The sequence below is a fragment of the Phalacrocorax carbo genome, chromosome 6, assembly GCF_963921805.1.
Source record: "Phalacrocorax carbo chromosome 6, bPhaCar2.1, whole genome shotgun sequence".
NCBI classification, from domain to species: domain Eukaryota; kingdom Metazoa; phylum Chordata; class Aves; order Suliformes; family Phalacrocoracidae; genus Phalacrocorax; species Phalacrocorax carbo.
This window is the reverse complement of record NC_087518.1, coordinates 23,651,629-23,670,269: the sequence shown is the minus strand read 5'-3', so window position 1 is coordinate 23,670,269 and position 18,641 is coordinate 23,651,629. Positions and strand designations below refer to the sequence as shown.

The 18,641-nt window shown below is 55.4% G+C and overlaps 3 protein-coding genes across 4 annotated transcripts; all 3 read right to left on the bottom strand.

Annotated features, from left to right (window-relative positions):
* Window positions 1-1,656: 1,656 nt before the first annotated feature.
* On the bottom strand, window positions 1,657-6,854 carry LOC135314031 (T-cell surface glycoprotein CD1b-3-like). The gene is made up of 6 exons (XM_064455704.1): window positions 6,779-6,854; window positions 5,339-5,593; window positions 2,506-2,787; window positions 2,116-2,400; window positions 1,870-1,966; window positions 1,657-1,747 (listed from the first exon to the last, which is right to left on the bottom strand). The coding sequence occupies exons 1-6, from the start codon at window positions 6,852-6,854 to the stop codon at window positions 1,741-1,743; spliced, it is 1,002 nt and encodes a 333-aa protein (XP_064311774.1). The 3' UTR covers window positions 1,657-1,740.
* Window positions 6,855-8,782: 1,928 nt separating this feature from the next.
* Window positions 8,783-12,233, bottom strand: LOC135314061 (T-cell surface glycoprotein CD1b-3-like). 2 transcript variants are annotated; one of them, XM_064455724.1, is made up of 6 exons: window positions 12,138-12,233; window positions 10,539-10,796; window positions 9,710-9,991; window positions 9,313-9,597; window positions 9,095-9,191; window positions 8,783-8,963 (listed from the first exon to the last, which is right to left on the bottom strand). In XM_064455724.1, exons 1-6 carry the CDS (start codon window positions 12,208-12,210, stop codon window positions 8,918-8,920), a joined length of 1,041 nt encoding a protein of 346 aa, XP_064311794.1. In that variant the 5' UTR covers window positions 12,211-12,233; the 3' UTR covers window positions 8,783-8,917. The 2 variants fall into 2 exon arrangements, with proteins under 2 accessions (XP_064311794.1, XP_064311793.1); XM_064455723.1 differs by having other exon boundaries at window positions 10,539-10,799; window positions 12,138-12,231.
* Window positions 12,234-15,392: 3,159 nt separating this feature from the next.
* On the bottom strand, window positions 15,393-18,402 carry LOC104040552 (antigen-presenting glycoprotein CD1d). Its single transcript, XM_064455703.1, has 6 exons — window positions 18,321-18,402; window positions 17,740-17,997; window positions 17,301-17,582; window positions 16,904-17,188; window positions 16,702-16,798; window positions 15,393-15,426 (listed from the first exon to the last, which is right to left on the bottom strand). The coding sequence occupies exons 1-6, from the start codon at window positions 18,400-18,402 to the stop codon at window positions 15,393-15,395; spliced, it is 1,038 nt and encodes a 345-aa protein (XP_064311773.1).
* Between the last annotated feature and the right edge of the window lie 239 nt (window positions 18,403-18,641).

The window sequence follows — 18,641 nt, the reverse complement described above, 5'->3', positions numbered from 1 at the left end:
GGGTGCTGGGATTTGGGGTGGCTGAGGTCTGGACCTGGGGGGCTGGGGGGCTCAGGGGGATGCTCTGGGGGATGCTTGGCATGGCTAGCCAGCGTTTGGATGAGGCTGGGGCTGCTCAGGAGGTTCCGTGGGGGCTGGGGCAGGCCCAGGCGTCCCTGCTGGCTGGGCACTTTGAGGCAGAGCTGCCCCATAGACAAAAATGCTGCTTTGTGAGAGGGTTTCAGTCTCCTGGGAATGGAGCCACTGCTCCATGGAGCTCCACCAGTGCACTGGTGGGCACCTCCACCCCCAGCTGTGGTCACCCCTCACCTGCCCTGCGAGCTGATGCTGGAAGCAGTGCAGATCACCATTGGTGAATGGGCCATGACACAGCCAACGGCAGGCTGGGGGGTGTGGGGGTAGGGGCACCATGAAAGGCTGCCTGGGTGGAGCAGGTCAGCAGTGCTGTGGTGCCTGGCAGTGGGGACAGGGTTCCGCCTGGTGACTGGTGATGTCAGGTGCAGTGCACATGGCCATTGGCAGAGCACTTGGGCACCGTGAGGCCAGGTCAGGCCTTGGGCTGCTGGTGGGGGTCCTGGGCTGGGCATTGGGCCAAGGGGTATGGGATTCGCAGGAGGTCCTCTCGCCCTTGCACCACAGGGTAGGGATATGGGGACATGTTGGGAGGAGGAAGGGACCTGTGGGGTCAGAGGAGGGACAGGTGGGGCTGTAGAAGGGGAACAGGGAATGGGCAGTTTGGGGTGAAGATCAGGGCCAGTGGCAGAGCTGGGGACGTGTGGGGAGAGGAGACATGGGGATAGAGATGGTGTACGGACACAGTGGGAAGGGGGATGAGGAGGGGCATGAGGGTGGGTTACTGGGTGGGCGGGCAAGAGGGAGACCCTTGCCCGTGTGGTAACCCAGGAGGATGGGAAGGCTGGACAGGGGTGCCCTGGCCTGTGGCCACAAGTGATGGGGGAATGTGAGTGGGAGCAGGTCCATCCCCCTGGCTGCAGGTAGGGTCCCCCATGGCCATGGCAGCACCCTGACACCCCTCTTTTCTACCCCTGGAGCAGGTGGGAGTTCTGTCCCTGATAGAAATGTGCTGCCACTCATGCCCGGAGAGCCTAGGTCTGCATGGTACAGACATCTCTGTCCACTTGGTGCTGCTACGCCCAGCACTGAACCGGGTGGGATTGCTCCAGTGTGGTTGTGTTTCCCACAGGGGAGGCGAACCCTGTTCCCACAGCTGGCCACGTACCTGGGCTACCTGTGCCCCCAAGCTGTGTGCTGGCCTCACGCCTGTTTGTCACCATCCCCTGGTCCCAGCGACTGGGGTTTGGTGCAGTGGTGCTGATTTGCCCCAGGAAGGGTGGGTGGGGGAAAGATGGTCCTCCCTCACCCTGCTGCATTGCTGCCCCAGCCTGTGTTGACACTGGCTGAGTCCTGCTGTTTTGTGGGGAGCCTGGTGCCCACCAGGACTAGGGGCTGGGGCCAGGGAAACCCAGTTGGTGCTGGGGGGCTGGCCCAGTGTTTCACCCTGGGATGCGGAGTGTGGGCATGCCCCTGCATGGCACCGGGACTCTTCCCATATGTCCTGAGTTGTGCAGGAGCTGTGTGATGCTATATGTTTGTGGATGCTGGGCATGAGACACCAGGCGTTCCCACATGCATGGGGTATTAATTAGCACTTTATTATCAGGCAGATGTGGGGGGCCAGTGTGGCCCTGGGGCATATGTGGTGCAGTGTGTCCCATGGTCTCAGCTGCTGCAAGAAAGTAGGAGCTATGTGAGGCTGGATAAGGGCAGGCAGTGCTGGCCAGGCATCTCACACCCACCATGGCCTGGAGCCGATGGAGCTGATGCAGCTGGGTGAGGAGGAGACCTCACCTGCGCCTGTAGTGCCAGATGACCCCAGCAAGGGCTGCAGCCATGGTCAGCAGCACTACGATGGTGATGCCAACACTAAGAGCTACCTTGGAGCTGCCTGGAGGAGAGAGGAGAGAGAGGTTGCAGGCTCACAGAAGGCCACGGCTGGAGGTCCCATTGGAGCCTGACCCACCATCCTTCAGGCATCTGCATGGAGCCAGGGTCTCTGCCCGCACCCTGTGCCCCATCCCCACAGGTGGCACCTACCCCATGGGATGAGGAGGCTGCGGGTGCCCAGACTGCGGTGGCTCACGCGGCAGGCGTAGCTGTGCCCATCACCAGGGGCCACGGCAAGGATGCTGCGGAACTGGTAGGTGAGGTCGGCATTGGGCAGGATGGTGCTGGTGTTGAGTGCCGGGCCCGGTGGCACCTCCTGGCCATCCCGCAGCCAGGCCACACTGATGGGTCGTGGGTAGAAGCCCGTGACGCGGCAAACCAGCAGGAGCTGGTCTGGTCTGGGTGTGCGGGCAAAGACCATGGCCACGGGGGCCTCTGGGGGACAAAAGCCATGGGGTGGGGGAGCCCTGATGGGGCACTACTTGGCCCCAGTATGTGTGGGGCTTTGGGGTGGCTGTGCCAGGATCAGGGCAGTCTCACCTTGTCTCTCCAGATCAGCCCTCCCATACTCAATGAATTTCTTCATGTGGTCAACGCAGGTGACATTGAGAAGGTGCTGCAGGGTCACAGAGAAGCCGGTGAAGGTGTTGAACTGCCTCTCAACTTGCGCTGCCAGCTCACACTCTTGCTGCCCCTCCCAGCGGCTCTTGTCCACATCAAAGCTCAGGAAGTCATGGGCGTTGTAGGCGAGATGGTAGAATTTGGTATAGGAACCATTAGGATACAAGTCGCAGCCAGTCGCGCCCTGGAACACAAAGGGGTCTGTGGGGGATGATGGGCATCATGAGTGCAGCTGATCTGGACCCCAAACTTGCAGCCTGGTACCCACTTCTTTGGGCACAGTCCTTTTCCCCTTCCCTCTGCACCCCAACTCATTCTCCCCAGGGAGAAGACGCGAAAGGCCGAAGCTCAGAGTTGAAACTCACCAGTGTTCTGTCAGGCAACAAGAAATGCTTTTTAAAGTATGTTAATAGCAAGAGGAGGTCTAAAGAAGACTTTGGACCGATACTTGTTGAAGATGGTCACCTGACTAATAAGGATGAAGAAGAAGTGGAGGCATTCAATGCTTTTTTTGTGTCCATTTTAATAATGCTGGTAGACCTTGAGGTGCCCAGTCCTCTGAGTCAGAGGACTGTGGGAACAGTGACTTGCCATTTCTGGACACTGAAATTGTAAGGGACCAGCTGTATCAGCTGAATGTTCACAAGTCTATGGGGCCTGATGGGGTTAATCTCAGACTACTGAAGGAGCTAGCAGATGTTATGGAAGGACACCTTTTGATCATATACCAAAGGTCTTGAGAGTCTGGGGAGGTCCCCGCTGACTGCAAGCTAGTCATTGTTATACCCATTTACAAGAAGAGTGTGAAGGAACACCCAGAAAACTATGGACCTATTAGTCTAACCTCAGTACCTAGAAAAATTATGGAGAAGATCATACTGGGTGCTATTGAAAGGCATTTAAAGGATAATGCAATCAACAGGCACAGTCAATGTGTCCACAAAGGGGAAGTCCTATAACAAATTTGATATCCTTCTATGAAAAGGTCACCCACCTAGTGGGTGAGGGGAAGGCAGTGAATGTAGTTTTTCTGTATTTTAGTAAGGCTTTGATACTGTCCCTCACAACATCCTTCTGGACAAGTTGCCCAACTGTGGGGTGAGCAGGTTCACTGTGCACTGGCTGAAGAACAGGCTGGATGGCAGGGCTCAAAGGGTCATAGTGAATGGGGCTACATCTGGCTGGTGACTGGTCACCAGCAGTGTTCCTCAGGGCTCACTCCTAGGGCCAATGCTATTCAATATTTTGATTGATGATCTGGATGCAGATGTTGAATGCACCATTAGCAAGTTTGCAGATGATACAAAACTGGGAGGTCTCGTAACTCTCTTGAGGGACAAGAGGCCTTGCAGATGGATCTACATGGATTGGACCATTGGGCAATCATCAATGGTATGAAATTTAACAATTAAAAATGCCAGATTCTGCACCTGGGATGGAGTAACAACGCACACAACTGGGAAGGGAGTTTCTGGAGAGCAGCCCTGTGGAAAGGGATGTGGGGGTGCTGGCTGACAGCAGGCTCAATAGGAGTCAGCAGTGTGCCCTGGCAGCCAGGAGGGCAAAATGCATCCTGGGGGGCATCAAACTCAGCATAAGCAGATGGCCAGGAGAGGGGATTATCCCACTGTATTTAGCATTGGTGCATCCTCACCTTGAGTACTGTGTGTGCTCTGGGCCCCATCGTTTAAGAAGGACGTGAAGGTACTAGAATATTCCCAGACGAAGGCAACAGAACTAGTGAAGGGGCTGGAAGGCATGTCCTGTGAGGAGTGGCTGAGGATTCTGGACTTGTCTAGTTTGGAGAAAAGGAGGCTGAGATTGACCTTTTAGCTCTCTGCAGCTTCCTGAGGAGGGGACATGGAGAGGGAGGTGCTGGTCTCTTCTCCCTGGGATCCTGTGACAGGGTGTGCGGGAATTGTTCAAAGCTGCATCGGGGGAGGTTCAGACTTGACATTAGGAAACTTTTCTTTATAGAGGTGGTTGATGCCTGCCAGTTTTTAAGAGGCATTTGGACCATGCTCTTAATAATTTGCTTTAACTTTTTGACAACCCTGAAGTGGTCAGGTGGTTGGACTAGATGATTGTTGTACATCCCTTCCAACTGAACTATTCTCTTCTAGTGTCTAGTCTATATTCTATACTTTTCTATTCCCCCGTCACTGCTGTGCTTTATGCCAGGTGGAAACTCTGCTGGTGAGAAACTCGTCCTGAGTCCCGTAGCTCATTGTCCTTGACTACCTCTGCCTGCAGCAGGGTCAGCAGCCATGGAAAAGTAGGAAGCACTGCTTTGGAGGAGTGACAGGACATAGGCTACAGGTAAGTAGGAGGATGGTGACACTCTGCCCAGCCCATTTCCCTTGGTTAATCAGCGCTGCACCAGAGTGTGAGCCAGGTGCTTACTCTGTGTTTCCAGTCCCACAGACATTAACAGAGAGGGCCCTTTGACCTTCTGCTCCACTTTCTCAGAAGGCTTCTCTGGTGGGATTTTGGGTGCCCAGAGAGCAATAGCGAGGACTGATGTGAGGGTGTAAGTGGAGCTAAACGCAGCTGAGGTTTGTGCTGGGGACCAGGGTGGTTCTGTGTGACCTCTGCACAGGACAGGATGGTTTGGGGGTCTTGCTGGTGAAAGATGAGGACCATTCCCTGCCCTCCTGCTAGCCCCAGTGTGGGAAAGCTGTTTGTGGTGGCTCTGAGCTCCTTCTTACTTCTTCCTGCTTTGGCGAGGAGGTGCTGAGCACCTGGTACTCACAGGGTATCTTGTACAGTGTGGCATCACTGGACAGGGACCGGATAAAGTTGTGCACGTAGACCTTGAAGAGGTTTTGCAGGTTCTCCCACTCTGCTGCAGGCAGGGCTGGATAGACCCATGGGTGGAGGTAGAGGATGTTCCCAGTGTATTTCTGCCTGGTAGCAAAGATGATATCCTCTAGGGTGGCCCAGAATGAAATGTCCACAAAGTTGTTGTAGAAGATGAAGGTCTGGAAAAGGTGGAGTTTACAAGAGCCTGTGAGGAGAGAGGGGAGAGGAAGTGGCATTGGGGTGCATGAGAATAAAGGAGGAAATCAGGGGACTGCTGGCTCCAGTGGTTGTGGGCAGCCCCCACTGGGGAAGGGTAGTTTGCAGTGTCCCTGGGGATAGGCAGGGTGAGACAAGGCAGGTTGGGGGAAATCCCCTCATTTCACTCAGTTTGCAATTTCCTTCCATGGCCTCTCTGAGCCTCTCTCTGCTTCTTCTCTAATTTCCTTTTTTTAGCCACCCCTGCTAATGTGGGTAATATATTATGTTGTATTTATTTACAGGTAAAGGAGAATGTGACCTTCTGGGAGCTGTCACTTAGCTGTGTGGAAGGGATTGCAGTGTGGACCTCAGTGCTGGTTTGGGACAATGCTTCCCCCAGCAACAAGAACCCGTGTCAGACCCAGATCCACTGGAGCCCTGCATGCAATGCATGGGCTGGGGGGGCTGGGGTGGAGGGGCATTTCACTCCAGTTTAGGGGCCCCCAGGCAATGCTTGAGACTGAACCCTAACAGAAGGCAGGACACTGAGTTCGATGCTGCAGTACTGAAAGAGGTTCTGATGGTAAACAGTGCAGAGTGAAGCTTGCTTTGGAGCACTGGGTGCCCCCATAGCCAGGGCACCCTGAGTGCCTGCCCCCAGAATGGAAAACACAGGCTGGGATGCAGATGAAGGTTCATTGCAGCTGCAGGGTGGACCTTCAAGAGTTGTTGCACAGGGGGAGAATGCAGAGGACCTAGGGATCCTTCAACTGCAAGAGAAATGATCATGCAGGCTGGGGGCAGTGCTCAGGACCTGCTCAAGGGGTTGGAGTCCAGTGCCGGGCTATTGTGCCATGAGGGGCTGAGAATCCTGCTCACCCCAGGATCCCTGAAGGAGGAAGGTGTCTTTGGGGGCACCCCAGCACCCCAGGCCTCGTTGATGGCCCCCTTGCCTCTTGGTTGCTCAGGTGCCTGAACCCCAGCACCAGTGGTGCTGGCTGGGCAGGGTGGTGTGGGGCAGGGAACCGTGAGCAGGTGGGCAGGGATGGAGCACCTTTGGGTGCCATGGAGTGGGGGGTGGCCCCTTGGTGATGGGGATAATCACCTGTCTGTGCCCACCCCCTGCCACTTCTGTGGGGTCCTGCAGTGCAGGGATGGGAGCAGGTGGGGATAAGCCAGGGTTCCCACTTACCCTCTGGATCTGCCCACATCACAGGGAGGAGGAGAAGGAAGAGGAAGAGGAGGCGGTGGCAGCGAGGGGGCATCATGGTACCAGCAGTAAGTGTGCAGGAGCAAGTGGAGCAGGAGGCGGAAGGGGCCACGGGAGCAATGACTGCTCTGCCTAGGCAGCTCTGGCGGTGCCAGTAACATGGGGCAGCCCCAGAAGCCAATGAGGCTCATGCTGAGGTTTTGGGGAGGACCTGGCTGGGTGTGTTCCCCAGGGGGACATGATGTCACTGGGAGAGGGCTGGGCTGGGGCCCGCTGGCTGGTTGCTGCAAGTGCCAGGGGGAATTTGGGTGGGTGCAAAGTTATCCCTCGTGGCTGCAGGGGTTATCCCTCCTGGCTGCAGCAGCACCCAGCCATCCAAAGAGATGTAGGCTGAGCCTGGCCCTTGGTGGCCTTTACCTCCTCCCATGGTAACCCCCAGGGGTTTACTCTGTAGATCCCTTGCAGACAGTATTGTGTTTACATGACAAGGTTTTGGTAGCAGGCAGTCTGCAGGGGTAGCTTCTGTGAGAATATACCAGAGCTGCCCTGATGTCAAACAGAGCCAGTTCCAGCCAGCTCCAAGACAGCCTCGCCACAGGCTGAGGCTGAATCAGTCAGTGATGCTGTTGGTGCCTCTGTGATAATGTATTTAAGAAGGGGTAAAAACTGCTGCACAACATCATCTGGGGGAGGGAATTGAGAATATGTGAGAGAAACAACTATGGGGATGCCAAAGTTAGTAAAGAAAGAGGAGGCGATGCTCCACCCACTGGAGAAGAGATGGTGCCCATGCAGCCTGTGGTGAAGGACCACAGTGGAACAGATATCTACCTGCAGCCCATCGAGAACCCCATGTCAGAGCAGGCGGATGTGCCTGAAGGAGGCTGTGACACCAGGGAGAGCCTACGCTGGAGCAGGTCTTCTGGCAGGACTTGTGACACCATGGGGGGACCCATGCTGAAACAGTCTCTTCCTGAAGGACTGCACCCCATGGAAACTACCCATGGTGGAGCAGGAAGCAGGGTGAGGAGGAAGGAGTGACAGAGATAATGCATAATCATCTGGTGGCAATCCCCATTCCTCAACCCACTATGCCGCTTGGGTGGAGGAGGTAAAGTCAAGAGTGAAGTTGAACCCGGGAAGAAGGAAGGGGTGGGGGAAGATGTTTTTAGATTTGTCCTTGTTTCTCATTATCCTACTCTGATTTTGACTGGCAATAAATTAAATTCATTTCCCCAAGCTGAGCCTGTTTTGCCTGTGATGGTAATTGATGAGTGATCTCTCTGTCCTCATCTCAAGCCATGAGCCTTTTGTTGTACTTTCTACCCCTTGTCCAGTTGAAGAGAGGGAATGATAGAGTGGCTTGGGGGGCACCTGGAAGCCAGCCAGGGTCAACCCACCACACCACCCTTCTTGGGGGCATGTCGTTCAGAGTCCCCCAGAGCCTCAGTGTGGCTCTTTCATGGCTGGCAGGCATGTTGGGAGGGTGACTGTTCCCAATACCTCCAGCTTTTGCAGGGGCAGGACTCAGGAGTGGAGGAGATCTGACACAAAATCATTCCAGACAGAGGGTGAGATCAGAACTGGAGCCAGAGCAGCTTTGCACCTGCTTGAAATGCCTCCCCACATCAGGCTTGGAGATGTCACTTGGGTCCTCCCTTCCCCTTCTCTCCCCAGTGAAACAGCTCAAATCCCTCCATCCCCCCCGGTTTGTGGCCTGCTCAGCGGCTCTGTGCTGGTCTGGGCCAAGGTTGTCACTGCCCTTCTGCCAGGGACAGACACTGGCCACAGAGATGCCGAGGTGTGGGAGAGGCTGGCAGAGGAATTGCTTCTCCTGACATGCCAGGGGAGATAGGCCAGTGTCCAGGAAAAGGGAGCGTCTTCCTGGCTGCAACGTGAGGTCTCTGCAGCACGCTTGGGGGGGTTTCCTGGGGGACCTCGAGAGGGGAAGGAGTGTTAGAGCCACAGGAGCCATGTGCAGCTGGGGAAGTTTGTAGCTGTTTAATACAGTGGTTTTCCGGAGCAAACACCTGTTGGTAATGATGCATCAAGGGATGGGAGATGAGGTGATCATGGAGAGCTGGTGGCAAGGGAGCTCATTGCTGGACAGGCAGCCAGTCCTTAAATAACAAATTCCTGAGTCTCCCATATGGCCTCGTCACCTTTCCTGCAAAGGGGGCCACCGTGAGCCATGTTTGGGACCGGGGGTTCATCCCTGCAGAGCTGCTGCTGCTGCAACCCATTGCCCAACCAATCTGCCAATAAGCCTGAGACCACGTGGCGGGAGGGAGACTGTACCTGTGCTTCCACCACCAAAGCCCCCCAGCAGAGGCTGCAGCTGCAAGGAAGAGCACTGCGATGGCAATGCTGACTGTTGGAGCTGTGCTGCTGTTTTCTGGGACAGGGAGAGTAGAGGGCAGCCATGTGAGTGTGGCAGCACCAGGCAGAAGCTGCCCCTTGCAGGGCCAGTGGCTGCTACCTGCACCCCGTGCCCCATCCCCACAGGTGGCACCTACCCCATGGGATGAGGAGGCTGCGGGTGCCCAGACTGCGGTGGCTCACGCGGCAGGCGTAGCTGTGCCCATCACCAGGGGCCACGGCAAGGATGCTGCGGAACTGGTAGGTGAGGTCGGCATTGGGCAGGATGGTGCTGGTGTTGAGTGCCGGGCCCGGTGGCACCTCCTGGCCATCCCGCAGCCAGACCACACTGATGGGCCGTGGGTAGAAGCCCGTGATGCGGCAAACCAGCAGGAGCTGGTCTGGTCTGGGTGTGCGGGCAAAGACCGTGGCCACGGGGGCCTCTGGGGGACATGAGAGCCACTCTTTGGGTGGGGGGAGCCCTGATGGGGCACTGCTTGGCCCCAGTATGTGTGGGGCTTTGGGGTGGCTGTGCCAGGATCAGGGCAGTCTCACCTTGTCTCTCCAGGTCAGACCTCCCATACCTGCACAGGGTAAGGATGAAGCTCTGGCAGGATATTAAGAGGAGGTGCTCCAGGAGCCCCGTGATGGCCTTCTTGCTGGTGAGGGACTTGCTGACCAGCTGCGCTAGACGGGATGGCTGCAGGGGCTCCCAGCGTCTCAACTCCATTTTGAAAGCTGTGAGGTCTCTGCCATCCTCCCCGACATCCATGAAGCCCCAGCTTGTCCTGTTGGGGTACAGCACACAGCCCGCACGGATCTGGACCACCAAGGGGTCTGCCAAGGGCAGAGACGTTGGAGAGGTTCCATGAGTGTATGGGTCATGAGTAGCATGAGGCAGGATGTGGCTGGAGGCATGTGCAGGGGTGCAATGGGCAGGAGGACATGGGACCATGCTTCAGGAAGCCCTGGAACACCCTGCAAGCTCTCAGTCCCCTTGGAAGGCTGTAGTGGATACGGGACCAGTTAGCACAAGGTCGTTGCTCAAACAGAATGTTGGCCCCCAGAATATTTGCCCCCAACTTTATCTTTCCCTGATCTGTGCTGTGTGGGTCCTGCACCCCCAGTAAATTTGGTGGCAGCTCCCCAGTATGCAGAGGGGTTTCCATGTGCCGGATGGCAGGGCCCTGAGGGGTGTTTCAGTACACTGCCCACCACACCCCTGCTAGCCACGTGCCCTGTGAGCTGCAGCATTACCCTGTACCCTTTCAGGAGCTGTTGTACCCTATGAAACCCCACAAATGCCACCCCAGTGGAGAGGAGGGCACAGCTGGAACCCAGGGAAAAGGGCTGGGGCTCTGTCTGGGGTTGCCCCCATACTCACAGTCCATTTGTGCCTGCTGGGCCATTTTGTGGACATATCGGACCATATTGCGCAGAAAAAATTTGTACTGGGCCTTGATCTTCTCTGCATCACCCTCAGATGTGGCCTGGTGGGCCCACAGCCAGTAGAAGTTTATGCTCCAGTTGGCAGGATCCAGTGCAAAGATGGGCACATCCCCTAGGAAAGTCATCCCGGACACCTCAGCAGAGCTGACATTGGCGAAGAGGCTGGTCTGGAGCAGCTGGAAAACCTGTGGCTCTGCTGAGAAAGAGGATGGGTATGGGAAGGGCTGCAGGATAGACAAAATGAGTGGGGAGGCTGGAGTGGAAACAGGGGATTCAGACTAGATATAAGGAAGAAAATTTTTACAGTGTGGATGGTAAAACGCTGGCACAGGTTTACCAGAGAAGTCGTAGATGCCCCATCCCTGGAAACATTCAAGGTCAGCTTGGATGGGCTCTGAGCAACCTGCTCTAGTTAAAGATGTCACTGCTCATTGTGGGGAGGTGGAGGGGTGGGAGTGGGGTTGGACTAGATGACCTCTAAAGGTGCTTTCCAACCCAAACTATTCTATGATTCTTTGCTCATCACCCCACACCATGGGGACCCCCAAAAGCCTGCACCCAGCCCTCCCTTGGCAATCCCCAAACCATGTATTTGCTGGATTCCCACCTCCTTGCCTGCTTCAAGTTGCTTTCCTGTCTGAACTTCCTCTGCCTCTGCTGCTCTTTTTCCTTCTTTATTTTACTTTCAGTGAGGTATTTCTCTCCCATACAGGATTTCAGGCACCTTGTACCCTCCCATCCCTGTCCCTCTACTGCCCAGCACCTGCTGTCTGGCTGTGGATAGCAGATGGTGGGGGGCACCTCAGTGCTTATTTAGGATGATACTTCCCCCAGAAGAAGCACCCATGCCAGGACCTGGATCTGCCAGAGAACTACATGTGATGCAGAGGACATGGAAGATGGAGGAGGGGAAAGGGCATTTGTCCAGGTTTGGGGGGGCTGGCCATTGGGAGCTCAAGGAGATGAAACCCCAACAGGGGCAGAAGAGTAGTCCGGCCCAGAGATCAGTCCTGTGTTCCAATGTCTGCTGCTGCTGCTGCACACCCCCGCCACCGGAAACATGAGGTCTCACAGGGTTGTGGTGAAATGCTCTGTGTGATGGCAGCACTGGAAACACACTCTTGCAGGTGCAGCTCCCCAGCAAACAAGGGGCTGCTGGAAGATGCCCACAGTACCTCAGGAGCTGAGGTGCCTCTGGCACCCATGGGCTCCCTGCAGAAGAAAGGCACCTCTGGGGGAACCCCAACACCCCAGGCCTGGATGGAGACCCCTGGCCCCACTTCTGCTTGAGTGCCCAAGCCCTGGTACTGGAGCTGGTGGGCCATGAAGCCCCGGGCTGGAGGCAGGAACAGAGAGGGTAGGCAGGGACAGGGCACCTTTAGGTGCTGTGCGGTAGGGGGTTGGCCCTTTCATGCTGGGCATCATCCCTCCCAATGCAGGTGACAGTGGCATAGCTGAGCCTCCCCTGAGGAACCTATGGGGTCCTCTGACAGGGGGATGAGAGCAGTTGGGGTAAGCCTGGGCTCCCACTTACCGTCTAGGTCTGCCCACATCCCAGGGAGGAAGAGGGGAAGAAAGAGGAACAGGAGGAGGTGAGGGGGTTGCATGGTGCAAGCGGCAAGGATGAAGCAGCAGTGATTGTGGGAGGAGGAAGTACCCGTGGGGTCCTATGCGTCAATCCACCCAGCAGTCATGGCGGTAGCTCTCCACCAATGGGACGGGTGCGGATATGTTGGGGAGGGCCCCAGAGGTCCTGAACTGGGGGCTGGGTATATGCGGAAGGGAGGAAAGCCAAGATAAGTTCTTGAACATGAAGTGCCGTGACCGGCTGGAGCTGAAGAGACTAGCCAGGAGGAAAGGGTAGGGAAAGGGAGGCCCAGAAAGTGGCACTGGGAGGAAACAGGTGCTCAAGGACCTGAAATGGGTCACCCTGACTCCTGCTCCCCACTGGTGGAACCTTGCCCCCATCAGCTGAGCTGCATCAGCTCCAATGGAGGTGATGATGGCTTTTGGGTTTCTGCCATGACTGGAGAAAGATGTCTACTGTCCTCTCAGACCCACATGGGGAGAAAGGCTGCTTTGGGCTGCCCTCGGCATCTCTAGCTGAGGCTCCTCCAGCACAGCCTGCCTAACCCTGGGGACAAGGTTCCACAGGGAGGAGGTGATAAGCAGTGCCCACCCTGCCCATGGCTGTGGGAGCTGTGCTGGGGAGTTCCAACTCTCCTGTAAACACCCCCAGGAGAGGGCCCGGGGCTGGGCTGCAGCCTGGCACTCCCCATTCCTTCCCACCATCTTTGCTGGGGAATCCTGTCCCCCTCCTCAAGTGTCCCCGGGGCATGGGAACAGGAATGGTGGTGGCCATTCCCCTGGTCTGTCCCCATCGTCACCAGTGTCCAGCACTGGAGGGACAATGGGGTGACCAGAGCCGGCCTCACCCCACAAAGCCCTCTACCCACTGCTTCTCCCCAGCTGTCCCCTGGCACCTCCCCTCACCCTGCAGTTTCTCTTCCCCTTCCCTGGAGGTGCCCACGTGGGGCCAAAGGCAGAACTGAAACCACAGCCAAGGGGAAGTTTGAGGTGGGGTACCCTGATAACTTCCAGACACTACCAGGGCCAAGATGTCCCCTCTGCAATGTTGCAGGACACCATGTGACCCCTCCAAGCACAACTGGGACCAGGTGTCCCTGCTCCATGTCTTCATCTTGGGCGTCCCCAGCTGTGGAAGGGAAGGCCCATATGGGGCGGCTGTGGGCTGAGCTCCAGGACCCCATGACACTGAGTCAGACATGTGGAAAGAAGGACACTGAACCACTTCCCTTCTGTGGAACTGTGCCATGGAGAAGTAGGGATGCTGCGGTGGCCTGGCAGGCCCAGAAATAGCACCAATGGTTCCACTTCCACAGGAGCTCCCCTCAGCATCACCCAGGTGATGTCCAACCATGCCACCACAATGTCCACATCACTCCTGGCAGGGCCACCAGTGCTATGGGTCAGAGGGGAGTGTTTGGCTGGTGGGATGGCAAAGTGCAGCCATGCGGTGGCCAGTGATGGAAAGGGCAGGAGGATTTTTGTCCATGCAATCCTATGAAGTGGCCATTTGTCCTCACGGTCCCTGCTAAGGTGACTGTTGGTCACTTCTTGCTGAACAGCTGACAGGCCATTAACAGGCTTGTGCGGGTGCATGTGAGGTCACTGGTGGCTTGGTAGCTAATAGGGCAGGTGCAGGCACTTGACTTTGCAGGTGCTCATGATGTGTTCAGCCCCCTCTATAATCTCTCTAGATGTTTCCCACTGTTGTAATGCCTCAGAAGTATTGCTTTAGCTCTTCCTCATCTCTATTGAATGTACTTGTCCTCATGTTTTGTTGGTTGTTTTTTCTTTGCAATTTCTTACTTGCTGGTAGCAGCATAACAGCTCTCAACTTCTTCCTCCTTGATATTGTCACTTCCTTTGGTCAGCAGATGATCAAAGTGTGCAGGGCGCTGTTCATCTATACAGACCATTGGTCCTCACAGTCACTCAAGGTGACTGTTGGTCCTCAGAGTCGTCCTGTCCCACCTCCCCCAGCTTACCATTGATTCCCACAGTCCCCTCAGCTGACACTGGTTCTTAGAGTCCTCCAAAGTGAACACTTGTCCTCACTGTCCCTCCCTAGGTGACTGTAGGACTTTGCAGTTCCACCTCATGTTACTATTGGTCCTCACAAACCCCACAGGTAAAACTGGTCCTTGCAGTCCCCTCAGGTGACTGTTGGTCTTGGCAGTTCTCCCTCAGGTGAGGGCTGTAAACCCCCTGAGACCAGAACTGCACCTGGGTGAGTTGGGGTGGGGTGGACAGGTATGCAGTGCCTCTGGGTACTGCACTGGGTGTGCTACTGGGCTGAGCTGGGCTGAAAAAACCAAAATGCCTGGGTGTTTGTGTTATTGTAGGATCTCCTGGGGGCTATGAACAAACACTTGCAGACACCTCCCCAGTACTGGCTGTTTGGGTATGTGCTACTGTAGGGTCTCTTGGGAGGCTGTGCACACAACCACCTTTTCTTACTAGGTTTGCTCACTGGGTGCACCTGCTCTCCAGATTTGGTGGGTAAGCTTCATCCTGCTATGTTCCCTAACTGCTGCAGGGTGTTCAACTCTGGGACATGACTTGCCCCATGTGCACTGTTGGTGCTGAGGCTGAGGGCTCCCACTCCTGAGGTAAGCCCTGCCCACAGCTGCAAGTTTCATTTGTGTGTCCTAGCTCAGCAAGGGCTGGGAGAGTCTCAGCATCACTCCTCCTGCAGTGAGATCCTTGAGCCCTGTGGTGCCAGCAAGCGACTCTGGCTGTCAGGTAAAGTCCGTCCTGCCCACAGCACTGTGTTTCACAGGGTTTGGCCAGGGGAGGAAGCAGTCCTGGTGGAATTGTGGTGGGTGTAGCCACAGGCAAATCAGGTTTTTTCTAACTCAGCTGGTAGCTGGCTCACACATGGCTGCCAGAGACTTTTCCTGTGAAGCTTTGCCATGAAGCTCTCCTGTGAAACCAAATCTTTTGAAGCCACACTGTTGTGGTTTAACCCCAGCTGCCAACTAAGCCCCACACAGCTGCTCATTCAATCTCCCCCAGCGGGATGGGGGAGAGAATCAGAAGAGTAAAAGTGAGAAAACTCGTGGGTTGAGATAAAGACAGTTTAATAGGTAAAGCAAAAGCCATGCTCACAGCAAAATAAAACAAGGAATTCATTCTCTAGCTCCTATCAGCAGGCAGGTGTGCAGCCATCTACAGGAAAGCAGGGCTCCATCATGTGTAATGGTTACTTGGGAACACTGCGAATGTCTCCCCCTTTCCTTTTTCTTCCCCCAGCTTTATATACTGGGCATGATGTCATATGGTATGGAATATCCCTTGGGTCAGTTGGGGTCAGCTGTTCAGGCTGTGTCCTCTACCAGCTTCTTCTGCACCTGGCAGAGCATGGGAAGCTGAAAAAAGTCCTTGACTAGTTTAAGCATTACTTAGCAACAACTAAAATATCTCTGCATTATCAACACTGTTTCCAGCACAAATCCAAACCATAGGCCCATACTAGCTACTATGAAGAAAATTAACTATCCCAGATGAAACCAGGACACACATTCAAGTGTGTGGTTGATTTGGAGTACGACCTAGATTCCTTCCTATGCCTATCTGAACTCTGCTGCCTCCAGTTGGTGTTCTTTTTCTCCTTAATTGGGAGGCTTGTGGGCACTCTACTTCCATGTGCACGGTTGCTTATTTCCATGAAATATGTAAGAACATATTTGTGTATGCACAAACACACTTTTACCCTTTTTTTATTTCATGTTTCCTGCAATTAGCACCAATAATCCTTCAGCTTCCATTTGCAGCTGGTCAAAACCTCCCCAAGCCCATGCAAATCCTGATGAAAAGCATGTGTTCTCAGCAAAAACATGAATGTTTTAATTTAATTTTATACACATCTGCAGCTCTCAGATTACATCAGACTCTCAGTGTTACTCAGCACTTTTTAAAATGGTTTGTGGCTAGATGCTGTTAGTCTGTGTGGAACAGTTCAGTCTCAGCACAAATATTTCCAGAATATGGTCAATAAAGGCAGCTTTTAGGAAAAAATACTATAAAATGACAGTAGAAAGGCACAGCTTACCACCTACTGATAAATGTGTTATTTTACCAGAACTTGCAGAAATTGCCACCAGTACTGGGGGCATGGGGCAGTGCCACAAAGAGGTGATCATGTGTAATGAATTAGAAGGTCTCAGACTTGCATCCTTGTCTTCTTAGCAAATTGAAGTGGGTCAGAAGCCCCCCAGTTTTACCCACTGTGTCTCCAAGTCAAGTTGATCTTGCACTTGGCAACGCCCAGAATTTTGTCAAGCAGAAAAAGGGAGAGTTTTTGTGCCTGTGAGGGTGGTGGAAGTAAACAGGGGCTGTTGGCTCCCTTCTGATCTAAGCTTCTTTGCTCAGTATGGAGTTCCTGGACTCTGATTCCTCCATCTGCTGATGCTTTCTGAAATGAGAGGGGGATGGCTCACAGGTACTCCATGGAAGAGAATTCATGGCTGTGTAGACAGCAACTGGCAGGGCTGGAGTAGAAAGACTCTCACCTGCGTCTCTGCACCCAAAGCATCATGATGGCAGCCATGGCCACGGCTGCCAGCAGCCCAGCCCCGAGCCCTGCAATCAGCACCATCTCTGAATTCCCTGAGACACATGAACAGAGGCTGCCATGAGCTTTCCCGTCTTTGCTCCATCCCACGGGGCAGGGCAGCCCAGGACCCCATACCTGTCCCCATGGGTGGCACCTACCCCATGGGATGAGGAGGCTGCGGGTGCCCAGACTGTGGTGGCTCACGCGGCAGGCGTAGCTGTGCCCATCACCAGGGGCCACGGCAAGGATGCTGCGGAACTGGTAGGTGAGGTCGGCATTGGGCAGGATGGTGCTGGTGTTGAGTGCCGGGCCCGGTGGCACCTCCTGGCCATCCCGCAGCCAGGCCACGCTGATGGGTCGTGGGTAGAAGCCCGTGACGCGGCAAACCAGCAGGAGCTGGTCTGGTCTGGGTGTGCGGGCAAAGACCATGGCCACGGGGGCCTCTGGGGGACATGAGAGCCACTCTTTGGGTGGGGGGAGCCCTGATGGGGCACTACTTGGCCCCAGTATGTGTGGGACTTTGGGGTGGCTGTGCCAGGATCAGGGCAGTCTCACCTTGTCTCTCCAGAGCTGCCTTCCCGTAGCGCAGAAACATCTCCATGTCATCGACACAGGTATCATTGAAGAGGACTGCTACCAACTCACTGAAGGCGGTATAGTTCTGGAGAACAGCCTGGACGTACCGTGAGAGGTAGGTGTCTTGTGAGGGGAACCAGGTGCCGTTGTCCACGTCGAAGCTGAGGAAGTCCTGGCCATTGTAGCCCACATAGGCAAAGGCCCTGGAGGTCCTGTTGGGGTAGAGCTTGCAGCCTGCCATGCATTGGGCCACAAAGGGGTCTGCAGGGGCAGAGAGGAGAGAAAGGTTGCATGAGGGGCTGGGACTGCCTTACTGTGAATGTTATCAGCATCTTCTGTGCAGCACCAGCACTGCCAGGTTCTTCCCAACTTCCCAGATGCTGTTCAGAGGGGGACACAGAGAAGACGGGGTACGCACAGGACACATCTTTTTCCATGGCGCCTTCATTGATCAGGTGGTTGAACTTCTGCAAATAGATCTTGATCATATTCTCAATGGTGTCCCAGTCACTGCGGGGGAGGGCTGGGTGCACCCAGGGCTGGTAGAAGTGGATGGTCCAGGTGTGCTTATCAAGAGAACCAAGCTTGATGTCTTCCAGCAGGCCCAGCCCCTCTGTGTCCACGAAAGAGGTGTTTTGGAAGGTGGAGGTCTGAAGCAGCCGGATAGTGAAGGTCCCTACATGAGACAGGGGTCAAACAGTGGTACATGGGAGGGGGAGGAGGGGGGCTGGGGAAAGTGGAGGGGCTGAGGGATGGCTCCTCAGGGTTGCAGGGACCTGCAGGCTCCCCATAATCCCCCTGCATCCGTGGCAGCCCAGCTCCCACCCCCTGCACCAACCTGAGGTGGCCGCATCCCTTCCAGGGAGGAGGTTTGAAGCCAGGGGACAAGGAGGGGTGAGGAGGCAAGTGCTCAAGGTCGGTGGGGAGCAGGAAGCCCCTTGCACATGGTGTCCACGGTGTCATGGGAACAGGTGTGAATGAGCCAGGGCTCCCACTTACCCTCCAGGTCTGCCCATGTCCCAGAGAGGAAGAGGAGGTAGAGGAAAAGGAGGCAGAGGAGGCAGTGGTGAGGGGGCTGCATGGTGTCAGCAGCGAGGCCCTGAGTGTGCAGTTGTAGGTCCAGCAGCAGAAGGAAAGGGCTGTGAGAGACGTGGCAGTGCACTTCTCAGGGTGGCTCTGCCCAGGCAACTCTACTGGTGGTAGTGGCCCTGGCAGCCAATGGGGCCGGCACTAAGGTTTTGGGGAGGGCCCCAAGGTTTCTGCTTGGTGTGGGCTGGTCTGGGGCACCCTGAGTATGGCTGTGAGTGCTAGGGGAATTTG

Bases quoted from the DNA above. Each gene is read 5' to 3' on its own strand.
- LOC135314031 (XM_064455704.1), bottom strand. From the start codon at position 6,854: ATGATGCCCCCTCGCTGCCACCGCCTCCTCTTCCTCTTCCTTCTCCTC. The intron at 5,594-6,778 runs GTAAGTGGGAAC...CTCTCCTCACAG, and splicing joins GATGTGGGCAGATCCAGAGG to GCTCTTGTAAACTCCACCTT. The intron at 2,788-5,338 runs GTGAGTACCAGG...CATCCCCCACAG, and splicing joins CACACTGTACAAGATACCCT to ACCCCTTTGTGTTCCAGGGC.
- LOC135314061 (XM_064455723.1), bottom strand. From the start codon at position 12,210: ATGCAACCCCCTCACCTCCTCCTGTTCCTCTTTCTTCCCCTCTTCCTC. The intron at 9,598-9,709 runs GTGAGACTGCCC...CATGTCCCCCAG, and splicing joins GTCTGACCTGGAGAGACAAG to AGGCCCCCGTGGCCACGGTC. The intron at 8,964-9,094 runs GTACAGTCTCCC...CCCCCTTTGCAG, and splicing joins CTTTGGTGGTGGAAGCACAG to GAAAGGTGACGAGGCCATAT.
- LOC104040552 (XM_064455703.1), bottom strand. From the start codon at position 18,402: ATGCAGCCCCCTCACCACTGCCTCCTCTGCCTCCTTTTCCTCTACCTC. The intron at 17,583-17,739 runs GTGCGTACCCCG...CTGCCCCTGCAG, and splicing joins CATGGAAAAAGATGTGTCCT to ACCCCTTTGTGGCCCAATGC. The intron at 17,189-17,300 runs GTGAGACTGCCC...CATGTCCCCCAG, and splicing joins GGCAGCTCTGGAGAGACAAG to AGGCCCCCGTGGCCATGGTC.